The sequence below is a fragment of the Petromyzon marinus genome, chromosome 37, assembly GCF_048934315.1.
Source record: "Petromyzon marinus isolate PM22_M1 ecotype Great Lakes invasive population chromosome 37, UKy_Petmar_22M1.pri1.0, whole genome shotgun sequence".
NCBI lineage: Eukaryota > Metazoa > Chordata > Hyperoartia > Petromyzontiformes > Petromyzontidae > Petromyzon > Petromyzon marinus.
The window spans coordinates 19,905,212-19,921,068 of record NC_133703.1 but is presented as its reverse complement, the minus strand read 5'-3'; the positions used below and the strand labels follow the sequence as shown (position 1 = coordinate 19,921,068).

The 15,857-nt window shown below is 57.3% G+C and overlaps 1 protein-coding gene across 6 annotated transcripts in view; it reads left to right on the top strand.

Moving 5' to 3' along the window:
* Positions 1–15,857, top strand: part of LOC116949497 (uncharacterized) — a 142,669-nt gene that overhangs the window by 25,479 nt on the left and 101,333 nt on the right. For all 6 annotated transcript variants that reach the window (XM_076072411.1, XM_076072410.1, XM_076072409.1 and 3 more), the window contains 2 exons: positions 7,569–7,805; positions 9,584–9,667. In XM_076072411.1, coding sequence (XP_075928526.1) covers positions 9,590–9,667 — 78 coding nt within the window. In that variant the 5' untranslated portion in view covers positions 7,569–7,805; positions 9,584–9,589. The remainder of the gene's footprint in view (positions 1–7,568; positions 7,806–9,583; positions 9,668–15,857) is intronic.

Below are 15,857 nucleotides of genomic sequence, written 5' to 3'. Positions count from 1 at the left end.
ATGAGTTCATCACAAAAAACAAAAGCGGTCTCGATCTGTGCAGCGACTCGCAGACTTCCCGACACGCTCGTTGTGGGGGGGGCGGGAGTCGGCCAACCTGCGGCGTGCGGCTCTTCAAGGACCGCCGCTCCGTGACCGTGATTCATCGGGGACCACCGCCCGACGCGTCCCGCGTCGAATCGCGTCGAGTCCGCGCCTCTCAAAAACGTCGAGTTCATTTCGGTTTTTCTTAGTTGCACCAAATTCGAAAGAGGAAAAGGAAATGGCCCCTCTTGTTGTTTTCTTGTCTTTCCGACTCCTGCGCGCTAGTAACAGGACATTCCACATTCCTATGGCAGGGGTCAGGCTCTATCTGTCTTTGGCTGGCGGGCAGCGGGCAGACGAACAAAGGACGATGCCGTGAGCGCCTGCGCCGTGCACCCTGGCACCGAGCCAGATTCCCAGGCGGCGCTCGACGCGATCACCGGGCCGGCTGATTAATTCCTCCGGCTGGGGATAGAGGAGCGTCGTGGTTGGGGCTGGGGGGTGGTGGCGGTGGTGGCGGGGTAGCCGTATAAGACGTGGGTGTTTGAAGGGGTTGGGGTGGTGGTGGTGGTGGTGGCTGTGTTGTTGGTGTGGCGGTGGTGGTGGCGACGGTGGAGGCTGTAGTGGTGGTGGTGGGAATAAGTGGTGGCTGCGGTGGTGGCAGTGGTAGCGTTGGTGGTGGTGGTGGTAGTGCCGGTAGTGGTGGCAGTGGTTGGGTCGCTGTAGTAGGGGGGGGCGGGTGTTTGAAGGGGTTGGGGTGGTGGTGATTGGAGGGAGTGGTGGTTGGAGGTGGTGGTGTTTGTAGGGGGATGGTTGTTGGAGGTGGTGGTGGTTGGAGGTGGTGGTATTTTGAGGGGGTGGTGGTGGTTGGAGGGGGGCGGTGGTGGTGGCAGCAGCGGTGGTGGTTGGAAGTGGTGGTGTTTGTAGGGGATGGTTGTTGGAGGTGGTGGTGGTTGGAGGTGATGGTGGTTGGAGGTGGTGGTATTTGGAGGGGTTGGTATTTGGAGGGGGTGGTGGTGGTTGGAGGGGGGCGGTGGTGGTGGCGGCAGCGGTGGTGGTTGGAGGTGGGGGCGGTAGTGGTGGTGGTGGTTGTGTGAGCGGTCTCATTGCGCGACACTTCCATCACGACAGGACGAGGCAGAGCGCGAACAAAAATATTAAAAATAAGAACGGGCTCTGGCACTCGGAAAAAAGGAAATAAGATCAGGAATTAAATTTAAATATTTTAGCGCAAGGTCACTTTTGATGATTTATACCTGCGTGGAAAATTCCGCATTTCCATTATTATTATTATTATTATTTTTTAGAGCATTAACAGTGGTTGGCTTTAACAATACAGGTCCGCCGCCATGGTAATGTGGAATGTTTACGATTATCATGGGGCCGGCTGCAAAGATGAGCAACGCGCATTGCTCACTAATCCAGGGGGAGATGCTCGCACTTTTAAAATCTTTAATCATCGCCACCCAACCCATAAACCGTTCCCCCCCCCACACCCTCTGAGCAAAGGCTTTGCTGTAGGTGCCGTACACGTGAACAGACCAATAAAATATCAAATAGAAATTTGAGTTTTAATTAATCGCCGAATCTACACGTCTTGAGATTGCGCCCGCCCAGGCGTCGGAGCGATGAAATCGCCCGGTGTGCGGTCAAGATCCTCGGTGATTTGCATCGCAGGATCGTGAGAGATGGCGGCTTCCGTGGAGGGGCGGGTGGGGGGGGGGCGGTGAGTGGGAAGGCCTTCATCTAGCAGCAGATAGATGATGCCCGTCGAATCATAATTGACGACAGCGACGGCGATGAAATTATCAACCGACTGTCGGTCAGCGGCTTTTCCCCGCTGAGGCCGATCTGCCAAAGTTGCCGGCGATTGTTTAAAAAAAAACATGTTGTTGTTGTTGTTTGAGGTTCTCCTCCAAAGGGATCCGGCGATTTCCACCGCCCTCCGGCGGCGTCAAACACGATTCGGCGACGGACGCGCGTGGATTTTGCTAACTGGGCGCCGGCTTCCGGTTGATTAATTAATCGGACTTGGCGGACGTTGACGAGAATTAATTGAGGTTGCTGCGTCGCGCGGCGAAGGGCATTTATTTGTGCTCGGGAGGTTTTGTCGTCGTCGTTGCCGCTGCCGGGCACTTTGTCCGCATCCCGGGCAGCGGGAAGGCGAAGCGAGCGGCCTGCTGCCCCGCGTACATTTTATATGAGGCTGCGGTAAAATTCGCCCACTGAAAACGTGGCACGGGCGAGCGCGCGGAAAAAATAGGAGGAGCGGAAGGAGATGCTGGGGGGGGTGCGGGGGGGGGGTAACCAACAGCGAGCGGGCGACAGAGAGAGAGTGGGGAGAGAGGGAGGGGAGAGCGAGCGACGGTCTGGCTGGTGGTTGTGGTGCAGGGAGGGGGGGCAGGAGGAGGAAGTGGGGGGGGGGGCACCGGGGCTGGATGGCGCGTGAAGGATGGCGATGGAAAGGAGAGAGATGATGTGGTGGCAGCGGTGGTGGCGACGGCGGTGGCGGTGGAGTGGAAGGGGGGGTGGTGGTTGCCGCAAACCTGCCGGGTGGAATAAATAAAACTGTGGTTTATGGGGACTGGGGCCCCACGTTTCGTGCTCTCGCTCCAAGAGAATAACCTCTTTCGCGAGAATGCACGGCGACGTTTGTTATTATTCGTTATATTTTCACATCTTGTCATTTTTCGCCCGGCTTTACCCGAGAACGGGAGCAATCCGTTCGGATCTCTCTTGCGCAGCGGTGCGACGCTTCGTGCAGTAATAGAGAACGGCGCGCGTAAGCGGGCGTCGCATTGCTACCGCTGAGATCCCTTCTCCGTCCTCCTCTTCACGTGACGCTCCGTTCCGCGCGGCGCGGCGGAGTACGGGAGTCGTGTCGGTCGCGTGGCGCTCACTCTGATGCGTTCATTCGCGGAGCCGAGGCTTGGCCAACGTTGAAGTGCGCAACGAAGTTGAACCGTTGACGGGGTGTTTTTTTTTTTAATTCCCGCACCAATTAATTATCGGTGACCGAGGGAGCGAGAGACCATCATGTCGGCAGACGCCGAGAACCCGGCTTAATCGCAATCCGCGATCTCCCCAAGCGGCCACGTGTTTAATATTTTTCATGTATAGCCGACGGTCCGGGCCAGCCATAGCATTGTGGAATTTTTACCACCGGGATTGTTAATCCTCGATGCTCGTTTTGAGAGCTCTTTTGGGAGAATTCGACTTGGGATTTGAACGTCTCGCTTGCTCGTAATCGCCTCCGATGTCACGGATATGAACGGTTCTCATTGGTCGCCGGATATCAGATGGTTTCCGAGGCAGTCCAATCGTGAGAGCCAGCTGGATTTCGAGCAGGTTTTTCTACCGTCCGCCGAATAGATTAGTGAACGCGTTATTTCGCGTTTGCCGCTGGTGATCCTGCTGCCGCTGCTGCTGCTGCGATGGCAGCGGTGCAAGAGTGCAGTTAACCACGAAAATCGCAAAACTTTCCGTGGCAATCGCAACTGCGTGGCATCGTGAGAAAAAAACAAAATGTAACGGGCGACCTTTTGGGCAGTTGCCCCTTCTTCGTCACGCACACAATATTTATACGCAATGCCGAAGAGCCGTCGACGTAGCTGTGAATCTGTCGAGTGTTTTTTTGACAGGAGTGTTGAGTTTTTTCGTTTGTTAGTTGTGCGTGCGCACCACTGCCAACGCACTAGCAGCTGCAGCACACTTAGTTTGTAATATGAATCTATAAACAATTTTTATTTTGCCAGGTAAGGCCCCAACTGTGCCGCGTAGCTCTTATTTCAGAAGCGACCCTGACTGTCGCATATGATAGCTCAACGAAGTGGCCCGTCGCGTGGAAATTTATGGCAGCCAAATACTCGAAGCGCCTGGTGTTCATTCTAAATGCGGAGGGAAAAAAACCGGACGACCCGGAGAAAAATCCACGCGACCACGGGGAGAGAGAGAGAGAGAAGGATGCGCAAACTCCAAATATTATTCCTGCAACCAGGGGGGCCGTCCATAGTGGGGGGGGGGGGGGGGTGGCTAGGCCCCGGGGAAAACCACACTGGGATGTATAGCATCTGACACCGTGACGTCGAAGCTCGTGGGAGGGAGGGGGGCCCCAAAGCGCGGGGTCCGGGGCAGTCGGCACCGGTTCACGCCGTAGCCTAGGGTACGGCTCTGCCTGCCGCTGAGATGGCTTCCACCACGGTTGCAGTGTTCGGCGTATGTACGTACAATATGTACGTACAGTATGTACTTTGAACTTCTTTCGCGCCGTATGTAGCCAGGGGGTGTGGGGTGGGGGCGACAACAAACTAAATTCACAACACCAAAGTCGGATCGTGGTCAAACTCCTCTTCTCAGCCTCGCTTGGAGTGTCCCCGTACAGAGAGACCATGCCTTGTACGACACAGGCTTTTGTGGTACAGCCACTGGTGGAACTTTCCGCAGTGCAATGGCAGGGGCGAGTCCATCCGTGGGAAAACCGCTGCTGCCTTGCGCCCACAAAGCGGTGCTCGTTTTATCGAGCCCAGAGGGATGATGATAGGTTGTATGTATGGTGGTATGTTAAACTTATTTCGCACCGTGCGTAGCCAATCGTGGTTAATCGGAGGTGCGTGGGTGGGGGGGGGGGTGAAGGTCAACAAACTAGACACAAAAATAATTTAGAAAGAAATTAGCTTTCAATCTAGATGATGATTTAAACGTGCGTAGCTCTCAGTGGCTTTCTAATATCGGAAGGAAGAGCATTCCAGAGGTGGGAACCACCTCCCCCAGTGCTGATTGTGTTAATACATTTATTATAATAATAATATAATGTTTTGTTATGCAACACAGCCCGTCAGTAATACCACTGTGCGGCCGTAAAATATAATAGTCGGCGAGTCGGGAATCGAACCCAGGCTCTTCTTACTGTAAAGGTGCAAGTGCTGTTAACTCTTAACGGGGGGTGGGGGGGCGGGGCACGGACTGAGACCAGGCCAAGCACGGGCAATCTCTCCGTCCCCACCTCCTGGTAGCGCCGGTTGGCACTTGCAGAGAGTTGCGGTCAAATCTCTCCGTCGCCACCTCCTGTTAGCGCCGGTAGGCTACTTGAGGTGCGAAAGAAAGCTCCAAACATACGTACCCATGTACATACATACGTTGAAATCAGCCGAGCACTCCAGAGACCAGGAGAGAGTCTCATTTGCAGGGGTGAGTGTACCTGGATCACCACAACGACAAAGGCAATGGCATTAAAACTACGCAGGACGGTGAAGCAGATAGAAAAATCGGAAACCAAAAAAAAGCCCAACGAGAACTCGGAGCAGAAACAAGATAACAATAATAATGGACACACACACACACGCGGAACTGGGTCCGTTGTCCACAGCTGTGCGGCAGTCTCCTGCAACGACGTCCAACGCGGCGATATACCGCGAACCGGATCTCGGTACCAAACCGATTCCTGCAGCCACAGCGGGCACAGACGATGGCGCCCAACTCTCCGATCCCGTCTGTGCAAAAAGGCAGACGGCGGGCGGCAACCCCCCCCCCCCTCTGACTTGAGACGATTCCTCCACACCCCCCCCCCCCACCGTCTGATAGACGAGGTGCGGGACCTCGCCGACACCACCAGAGGGAGCAGGAACTCTGGGCAAGCGACGAGACGAACGAGCGAGCCAGGGGCGGCACTCGACGTCTCCGCCGGCGGTGACCCCTCGGCTGGCAGTCGTAATTTCCGCATCTGCCGTGGCGTCGCCCCAGCAGTACGCGTGTCGGCCAGTGTTGATGTCCCGAGTGGGAGCGGGTGCTCGTTTAACCCAGCCTGAAAAGGGGACGATGGGTTTCGATATTTACCCGTCGGCCGGTTGGTTGAACTCGCGACCTTCTGACCTTGAGCTGACTTCTCAGACCATCATAACAGAGGGTGGTTACGCAGGTGAAGGGGGTGGTCACGGGGTGGGGTGGGGTGCATGTCCCACGAGAGATGAGCGCTACAACTTTGGACATGTCTGATTGGGACATGTTCTCTTTTTTTAATCTCTTAGATTTTTTAAAATTTTTGTTACGGAGGGTGGCAGGGTGGGGGGGGGATTGTGGCCAGAGTGGTGTGAATGGTTTAGCACGCTCGACTAGGCTGGGTGAGTCGCTAGCTGGCTGGCTGAGTGGGTGGCTGGCTGGCTCTTGACTGGCTGGGTAGGTGGCGGGCTGGCTGAGTGGGTGGGTGGCCGGGTAGTTGGCTGACTGGGTGGGTGGCTGGCTGGCTGGCTGGCCGGGTGGGTGGGTTTCGTGGGTTGGCGTGTGGTTGGGTGGCTGGCTGGCTTGCGTGCACGCGTGCGTGTCAGTGTGTGCGTGTGTGTGTCTTTGCGTAATGGACCTCTAATTGGTTCTGCCCAATTTCCTCTGGGATGTTCAAATTGAAAAACTGGCGCGCGCCACAACATTAATTGTGTTTGGAACAAAGTGCGACAATCGCGCCGTGCCATCCGAGCATCTCCATAAGAGGCCGCTCGGTGTCACGGCTGTTGTGTTAATTTATTTGCCGCCCGCGTGAATAAAACATTTTTTTACGCAAACGGCGTGACGCCTCGCCGCTCGCAGCTCCTCGCGCCGTCGGCCATCGTAAAGCTGGTGGTGGAAATTCCACGGTTAAATGGCAGGGACAAGTCTCGTACCCACCACCACCACCGGACAACCCGCTTACGAGTGCACTTTTTGTTCAGGCTTGGCCCGCCCGTTCAATGTTTCTCTTCCGCCAAGGCTTTCGCCACGCACCAACTTGCTGCGCGCGTCCTTCAGGAGGGGACTTCCGCCACCGGTGACTTCCCGCGGAGTGGTTCTCAGTTTATTCCCCCAGAAAGAGATGATGGTGGTGGTGGTGGTGCTGATGATTACAGTAGTGGAGGACAGGCTGGACCCTAACAGGGACTCGAACTTGGGGTAGAGGCTAAGAGTTTTGTGGTGGCGAGATGTTACCTCCCTCACCTGGTATGCAGGAGGTCGTGGGTTTGATCTCAACCCTGACGCCTGCTGTATATTTGGAGCTTGCATGTCTCTCTCCCCGTGGTCATGTAGATTTTTCTCCGGGTCCTTCGGTGTTTCCCTCCATGTTTAGAATAAACACGCGTTTAAACTAAACGTGAGTTTTCAATCCAGATTTAACAGTGCGTAGCTCCTCCAGTGCCTTCCTCATATCGGCAGGAAGAGCGTTCCAGACGGCCGCAGAAGCGCATCCGAAAGCGCCGCGCGATGCGGTGACCGTTTTTGTTCGACGGCGGAGCCGAAAAGCCGCCGCCGCCACCGCCGCTGCCGCCGCCACCACTGCTGCTGCAGCCGCTGCTGCAGCTGCTGCCACCGCTGCCGCGAGGATGGTGATCCGGAGTTCGCGCGGCGACGGTTTGCGCTCTTTGCCGAAATCGTCGAGGTGCTGTGGGTTCGTTTTGTGGCGAGCGCTCTCCACGCGCGTCAACGAGCGACGCCCGGCGTCCGGCGAGGGGGCCCTGGCCTAGTGCCTTGTCGACGCTTCAACGTGCGCCGCTCGCCCGCTCCCCTCCGTTCCCGTTCTCTAGGCCGCGCAAGCAAGCGTGAGCAACTTCCCGAACGAGAGTGAAGTCCACGGGACGGAGAGCGACGAGGCGGCGAGCGGCGGGGACGAAGAGGAGCGGCGGGCGACGATAAACGGCAGACCGAAGGGGCGTCCGTCTCGATAAATCCTTGGCCCCGACGCTCCCCCCCCCCCCCCCGACCCTCCCCCGCGGCCGTGCGACGCCGACCGGCCCTCTCCGTCCGCTACCGAGCGGCCCCAGGTGAGAGGGACCTCCACGCCAACCGGGCCACGACGCCGCTGAGTCGTGCCCCATCACAGGGCGGGGCCGGAGGGATGCGACTTTCGACTTTGATGCTTTTCAACTCGTGATTCGAGTGTAGCGTCTGCGAGTGATTGGTCAAAAAACACCTTGATACACACACGTGTGTGTGTATACGTGTGTGTGTATACATGTGTGTGTGTACATGTGTGTGTGTACATGTGTGTATACGTGTGTGTGTGTATACATGTGTGTGTATACGTGTGTGTGTGTATACATGTGTGTGTATACATGTGTGTGTGTACACGTGTGTGTGTATACATGTGTGTGTATACATGTGTGTGTGTATACGTGTGTGTGTGTACACGTGTGTGTATACACGTGTGTGTATACATGTGTGTGTATACATGTGTGTGCAGCGATAGCGTGGCGGTTAGCGCGCTGCGCTATGAACCTGGTGAACCGGGTTCGATTCCCGCTCACGGCCAACACCGGCGACGATTATCTGAACCGGTCCTGGGCCTCCCCTAGGTCGACTAAGCCTCAAATGAGTACCCGGTGCCGTGGTGTGTAAACATCGCCACTGGGGAGACAAAGGCGGTCGGGCGTGGTGCTGGCCACCCACCCCCTCGTGTACCGTTCCGGCCTTCATAGGTGCTGCTCGCTAACAACACTTGCCCCTACAGTCTGTTAAGGCTACACGGGGGATCTTTGTGCCGCCTGTACGTACATTCGTCAAACACTGCAACCGTGGTGGAAGCCATCGCAGCGGCAGGCAGAGCCGTACCCTAGGCTACGGGGTGAATCGGGGGCGACTGCCCTGGGCCCCGCGTTTTGGCCCCCCCCCCCCCCGCGAGCTTTGACGTCACAGTGTCAGAAGCGATACATCCCGGTGTGGTTTTTCCCCATAGCCCCGCCACCCCCCCCTTCCCCCCCCCACCATGGTTGCAGGAATAATATTTGGAGTTTGTGTGTCTCTCTCTGCCCGTGGTCGTGTGGATTTTCGTCCAGGTCCTCCGGTTTTCCCCTCCACATTGAGCATCAGCATCGCGCGTTTCGGCGCTATTTGCCCGCTATGAATTTCCACGCGACGGATAAGCCCACTCGGTTGAGCCGTCACTTGCGACGGGCAGGGTCCGCTTCGGACAAGGAGCTCCGTAGCTAAGCCGGGGGGCCCTTAGCCGATGGAAATCAAAGCAGCTTCGAGTTGTTTTCTTTCGGGTTTCAGAAACTCGCGCGTTGTTTCATACCGCCGTGCCTCCCCCGCCGGGAGAGATCGCGACGAACCGGTGACTTCCTCCCCCCCTCCCCCTTCCCCGATTTGTCCGGCGTGCTCACCGGTGTAGCGGCTTGCTGCCGTCTCTGCGCTGGGAGGGTGAAGCACGTGACGGCCGTCGGCTCGAAGGCAACGTGTTTCGGTGCCGCTAAGATGTGGCGACGCGCGTGGGCGGCGGGACGAGTGACCCGCGTCCTCGTCCGTTCACCCGTTTGTTTTGCTCTTTGGTTCTTTCGGTGAAGTCCACATAGGTAGAGAAACGCAATGGATGGCGACCGTCATCAGGAGGGCTGCTGTCGTAGGAGTCCTCCTGATGCGTTTGTTTCACGCCTGATGACGGTCGCTTGTGTTTTTCCACCTACGTGGACTTCACCGAAAGAACCAAAGAGTATGGACGCCTGCAGTGACGAAAGACTGTTTGTTTACCCGTCTGCATCGACCGTTCGTTAACCCGTTCGTTAACCCGTTCGTTGACTTGTTTGTCGTCGGTGCTGGTGACCAGGCGGGGATGGAAAGCCCGGACATGGGGCACGAGGGACGGGACAGGGGTCGGTCAGACGGCGAGCGGTCGGACAAGTACAGACAGGTCGGCCACCTCGCTTCTCGTGCCCCGCTCCGCAGCGTCGTGTCTCGCCTCACGCGCCTCTCTCTTGGCTCTGCATGCCTGTCTCTCGCCTCTTTCCTTTGTGTCTCGGGGTCTCTTCCGTCTTCACGTCTCTCTGCGCCCGGTGCCGTTTGCGTCCGTGTCCTGTCCCCCACCCCCCCCCCGCCCCCTCCGTTGGCTCCCTCCGTGTCTGCGTCTCCCTCCGTGTCTGCCTCCGTGTCTTGTTTCTGCGCCGTCTCCACCGCCTTTGCCTCCCTCATGGCGTTGTTTACACACATTTGGGGCTGAGTTGACCTCGGGGTGGCTAATGACCGATTCAGATAATTGTCACTGGTGTTGGCCGTGAGCGGGAATCGAACTCGGGCCGCCTGGTTTCGTAGCTACAACCGTACAATGCCACCACACAAACACCCACCCACTCACGCTCGCACGCTCGCACGCACTATCCCAGATCTCTCCGTGCGCGCGTGAGCTGCACCTCTGTGAAATGGGCCCTGAAGTAGAGAAATTAGCAGCGGGGAGGGAGGAGGAGAGCGGGAAGTCCGCGCAATGAGACCCTAACGACGTCCCAGCAGCATCGGCCAGCTGTGACCCCAGATTGCCCGCGATGCCACCCTGCCCGCGGGTATATACCTTGACGTGCAGGGGCGCCGCGGTGGGCGAGATGTTAACTACCTCGCCTGGTACGCAGGGGGTCGTGGGTTCGATCCCGACCGTGACGTCTGCTGCTGCTGTATATTTGGAATTTGCGGTGTCTCTCTCTCTCATCATCATCACGGTGGCTAGGAGATGTTAACTACCTCGCCTGGTATGCAGGAGGTCGTGGGTTCGATCCCGACCCCTGACGCCTGCTGCTGCTGTATATTTGGAGTTTGCGGTGTCTCTCTCTCATCATCATCACGGTGGCTAGGAGATGTTAACTACCTCGCCTGGTATGCAGGAGGTCGTGGGTTCGATCCCGACCCCTGACGCCTGCTGCTGCTGCTGTATATTTGGAGTTTTCGTATCTCTTTCTCTCTCTCCCCGTGGTCACGTGGATTTTTTTTCCGAGTCCTCCGTTTTTTTCCACCTCCGCATTTAGAATGGACGTGTTTTTTGAGTATTTGGCTGCGATCACTGTCCACGTGACGAGCCACTTGGTTGAGCTATCATTTGTGGCCCGGTCGCTTCTGACAAAGAGCTGCGTAGCTCAGTGGGCCTTGCCTGCTCAAATAAAATAGTTTAACATTCTTGGTTCTTTCCCTTCTACGTGACTTTACCGAAAGAACCAAGGCTATGAATCCCTGCAGTCACGAAAGCTGTAAATTAAAATAGTTTTGTTTGTAGTTTTATACATAGATCGCCATCGTCATCATTACCACCACCGCCGTTACTGCCGCTACTACTGCTACGCATTGTCACGCGGCTCATATGTACGTGCGAGTCCCTGGTGCGGCGTGTAGTAAACGTCGCCACTGGGGAGACAAAGGCGGCCGGGCGCGGTGCTGGGCCACCCACCCCCTCGTGTGCCACAGTGCCAGCCTCCACGCTCGCCGACAGCACTTGCCCCAACAGTCTGTCAAGGCTACACGGGGGATCTTTGTCTTGGTGTGTTGCCTTGTCACTCCACTGCTAGATGAAGGCCCCCCCCGTGTTGTGTCGATCGTGGTGGTAGTTGGACCACACTTGACCGTACCCGGGTCGCCAGGGTTCAGAGTGCGGCAGGGCGCGCTAACCGCTGCGCCTCCCATCCTGGTCCCTCACGCGGTGTGTTCACGTCGCGCTAATTGGGGGCTCCGTGTAAATCGTTGTCGCCCTCCTGACCACGCCGTCTCACCTCAACTCACCTCAACTCACCTCACTCACCACCCTCACTTCACCTCACTCACCACCCTCACCTCACCTCACTCACCACCCTCACCTCACTCACCACCCTCACTCACCACCCTCACCTCACTCACCACCCCCATCTCACCTCACTCACCTCACTCACCACCCCCACCTCAATCACTCACCTCACTCACCACCCTCACCTCACCACCCTCACCTCACCTCACCACCCTCACTCACCACCCTCACCTCACTCACCACCCTCACCTCACCTCACTCACCACCCTCACCTCACTCACCACCCTCACCTCACTCACCACCCTCACCACCCTCACCTCACTAACCACCCTCACCTCACTCACCACCCTCACCTCACTCACCACCCTCACCTCACTCACCACCCTCACCACCCTCACCTCACTAACCACCCTCACCTCACTCACCACCCTCACCTCACTCACCACGCTCACCACCCTCACCTCACTCACCTCACTCACCTCACTCACCACCCTCACCTCACTAACCACTCTCACCTCACTCACCACCCTCACCACCCTCACCTCACTCACCACCCTCACCTCACTCACCTCACCTCACTCACCACCCTCACCTCACTCACCACCCTCACCTCACTCACCACCCTCACCTCACTCACCACCCTCACCTCACCACCCTCACTCACCACCCTCACCTCACTCACCACCCTCACCTCACTCACCACCCTCACCTCACTCACCACCCTCGCCTCACTCACCACCCTCACTCACCACCCTCACCCACCCCCACCACCCTCACTCACCTCACTCACCACCCTCACCTCACTCACCTCACTCACCACCCTCACCTCACTCACCACCCTCGCCTCACTCACCACCCTCACCACCCTCACCTCACTAACCACCCTCACCACCCTCACCTCACTCACCACCCTCACCACCCTCACCTCACTAACCACCCTCACCACCCTCACCTCACTCACCACCCTCACCTCACTCACCTCACTCACCACCTCCCAGGTGCTCTACTTCTTAGCTCCCCCTCCCTCTCAGTTGCTCTTCCTCCGGCATTCGCTCTGCTGCTGCTGCTGCTATCTCCTTGCCCCTCCCCCCCTCCCCCATGTTTCTCACCTCCACTCTCCTCCTCTCCGCTGTTTTTCTCTCTTCGCTGTATCTGCCTTTACCTCTCTCTCTCTCCTTCTCTCTGTCTTTTGTTTTACGATCAGAGGAAACAAGAAGATGCTCGGTGTAGTCGGCACTTTGCTCCGTTCATCATTTCGTTTTTATTTTTTTATGCTTTGCTTTATGTAAACCCCTCCCCCCCCACCGTCTCTCTCTCTCTGTGTCGCTGTTTGTCATTTTATCTTTCTCTCTCCTCTGCATCTCTCGCTCCCTGTGTCTCCCCCTCTCTCTTTATCTCTTCCCTCTATATCTCTCTGTCTATCTCTCTATCTCTCTATATCTCTGTCTTTCTCTATCTCTTTCTCTCTCTATCTCTCTGTCTATCTCTATCTCTCTCTATTTTTGTATCGCTCTATCTCTCTATCTCTCTGTCTCTATCTCATTCTGTCTCTCTCTATCTCTCAGTCTCTCTCTCTCTCTCTCTCCGGGAAGAGGATGTGTCTACCCGTGCTCCTGGCGATTACATTACCTGGCAGCGAGGGCCTAGTTGTATGTATGCGGCCTACTCACAGCCCTGCACCCACTACCTTTCCTGCCACCTCTGTTACATCCTTCCTATTCTTCTGCTTTCCTGCAAACATTAAAATCGCTCCTCTTTCTCACCCCTCTCCTCTCTGCTCTCTTCCCCCCCCCCCCTCTCTCAGCACTGCTGCTTCCCTGCCCCCACAGCACCCATCATGCCACGTGACGCTCGTGACAACACCTGCTCACGGCCCCCCCCCCCTCTCTCTCCTGTCGCCACCCTGCGCACCCCCCCCCCCCCCACCCCACTCTTATTTTCCACCCATCTCTTCTCGTCTTGTTCTCTCCTTTCGTTTGCGCAGCTAACGGAGTTTTATTTATTTATATAACTTATTTATTGATTTGCAATGCCACGCTACGCCGGAGGATCATATCTCTGAAACCGCCCAACATGGACTGTTCTGCTTCCCGCCACCTGAGATAAAGGGGGACGACGTGATAGACGTCGCCGCTGGACAGTGTGTGGGGAAGCGGAACGTCATCGCCGTGGCTCCCATGACCCGCGGCTACGTGCTCCTCCTCGCCAACGCCGAGACGGTGGCGCGCGTCATCGCCGCGGGGCTCACCTTCGGGGGGGAGATATTTGTGCAATGCACACCTCTCTCCTCCCCAGCGCAAAAAGTGCTCCTCATCCAACGCCCCCCCCCCCCACCTTTCCTCAAAACTGCCGACCTACAACGAGATCTTGAACGGTTTGGCAAATTGGGGCCCGCATCATTATGCTACCCTGGCGCACACGGGACCCAGAACTGGCGCAAGTCTTGTCGTTTCAGCGACAAACTTTTATGATTCTAAATGCCAACAACACGGAACTAAACGTGAACTGTAAGTTCACGACGGACGGCTACGCTCACACCGTGTACGCGTCCGCCGTGAGGCCGCGCTGCTACGTGTGCGGTGGCTTCGGCCATGCCCGTGCAAACTGCACGGGCAAACCAAAAGGAAAAAACGTGCAGCCTGCAACAAACATCACGCAGCAACAGCACCAGCAGCAGCAGCAGCCACCACAGCCTCAGCAGCGCCGGCAGAAGCAGCAGCAGCCACCGCAGCTTGCACAGCAGCAGCAGCGGCCACAGCAGCCGCAGCCACCGCAGCCTCAGCAGCAGCAGCCACCACAGCCTCAGCAGCAGCCACCGCAGCCACCGCAGCCTCAGCAGCAGCCACCGCAGCCACCGCAGCCTCAGCAGCAGCCACCGCAGCCACCGCAGCCTCAGCAGCAGCAGCCACCACAGCCTCAGCAGCAGCAGCCACCACAGCCTCAGCAGCCTCAGCAGTAGCAGCTGCAGCTACCGCAACCTCAGCAGCAGCAGCCACCACAGCACGAGTGCCAGTTGCTGCAGCAGCAGGATTCTGACTCGGCGACCGGTCGCACAAAGCCGCCCACCGACGACGAAGATGACGAGGGCTTCACCCTCGTCACCTCGCGCAAGCGCAAGGGTGAAGCCCGGCCATGGCGGAGGAGGCCACGCGGCCCCTAACCCTAAACGCGCGGCCACCGCCGATCACGAGCCCTACCCAAAAGTCGCAGAGCAGGACGAGCAACGCCCCCCAGCGAGCGCCGTCCTAGACAGCGTTGCGGGGAATGACCATGAAGACATGCTCGACGGCGACCCGTCTGAGGACAACACGGTGGGACAAGGACCGCCAAAACCGCCGCACGCCGCCTCAGCATCCTCAGAGCAAGAGGAACCACCAGCCGGTGCGGCGCCTCACAGCGCCACACTGCAGGGAGGCGATGACGGCCGGCTCACCTCACCCAAGGGGAGAGCAAAAGACCCTCCAGAGGGCAGCCACCCTCTTCCCAATGAGGCCCTGCCATCACCGACGGCAAACGAGGTTTCTGCCGAGTCACAGTTTGACGAGCTGGAGGACTCGGACGACGAGGTGTCGGAGACCGAAGGAGAGGACAACGTGAGTGAGCTCAGCTACTCACAAGTCAACAGCGAGTGCGATTACACACCTGGAGACATCCACAGCTTCCTCGGCAAAACTTTCAGGAAGCGTCAAGTTAGGGTCGGGGCCGCTTTCCCTGACCTCACCGCTTTCCTCAAAGCATCCCAACAAATTTGCCGCAACAGCGACAGGTTTGGTTTCTCAACTCAGGAATGCTACCGCCTGAAAGTGTTCATGCGCAAGGCGAAGAAGGAGCTTACTTCTGCCCTGAAGTAACCCAGCCCCCCGCAACTATTGTTAACACTACCACCACCACACAACTACATGATGGCTTCAGCTATTAAGGTTGCTAGTCTGAACTGTAACAGCGCTCGCAGTGACAAGAGGTGGGACCAGATCTGCCGCTTTGTCAGGGAACACAAAGCAGATGTGACTCTCCTCCAGGAAACTCACCTCGACGCCACTCTGGAGGCCCAACGCCAGCCTTTCCTAGGCGGCCGGGCCTTCTTCCGCCATGCCGAGGACAACCTCGCCAGCGTGGCGATTGTGCTCAGTTCGCGGTTTGCACCAGAGAATGTCTCCTTCAAAGAAATCGTCAAAGGTCATTTGATTTCTGTCGAATTCGTCCTGAATAACTCCTGTCTCAGGTGCTTTAACGTGTACGCGCCGAGCAAGGCCCCCAAGAGGAAGCTCTTCTTCGGCGCGCTGCGGGACGCACTCGCGACAGACGACGTGGACGACGTTGCTCACCGTCGTGGGAGGAGACTTCA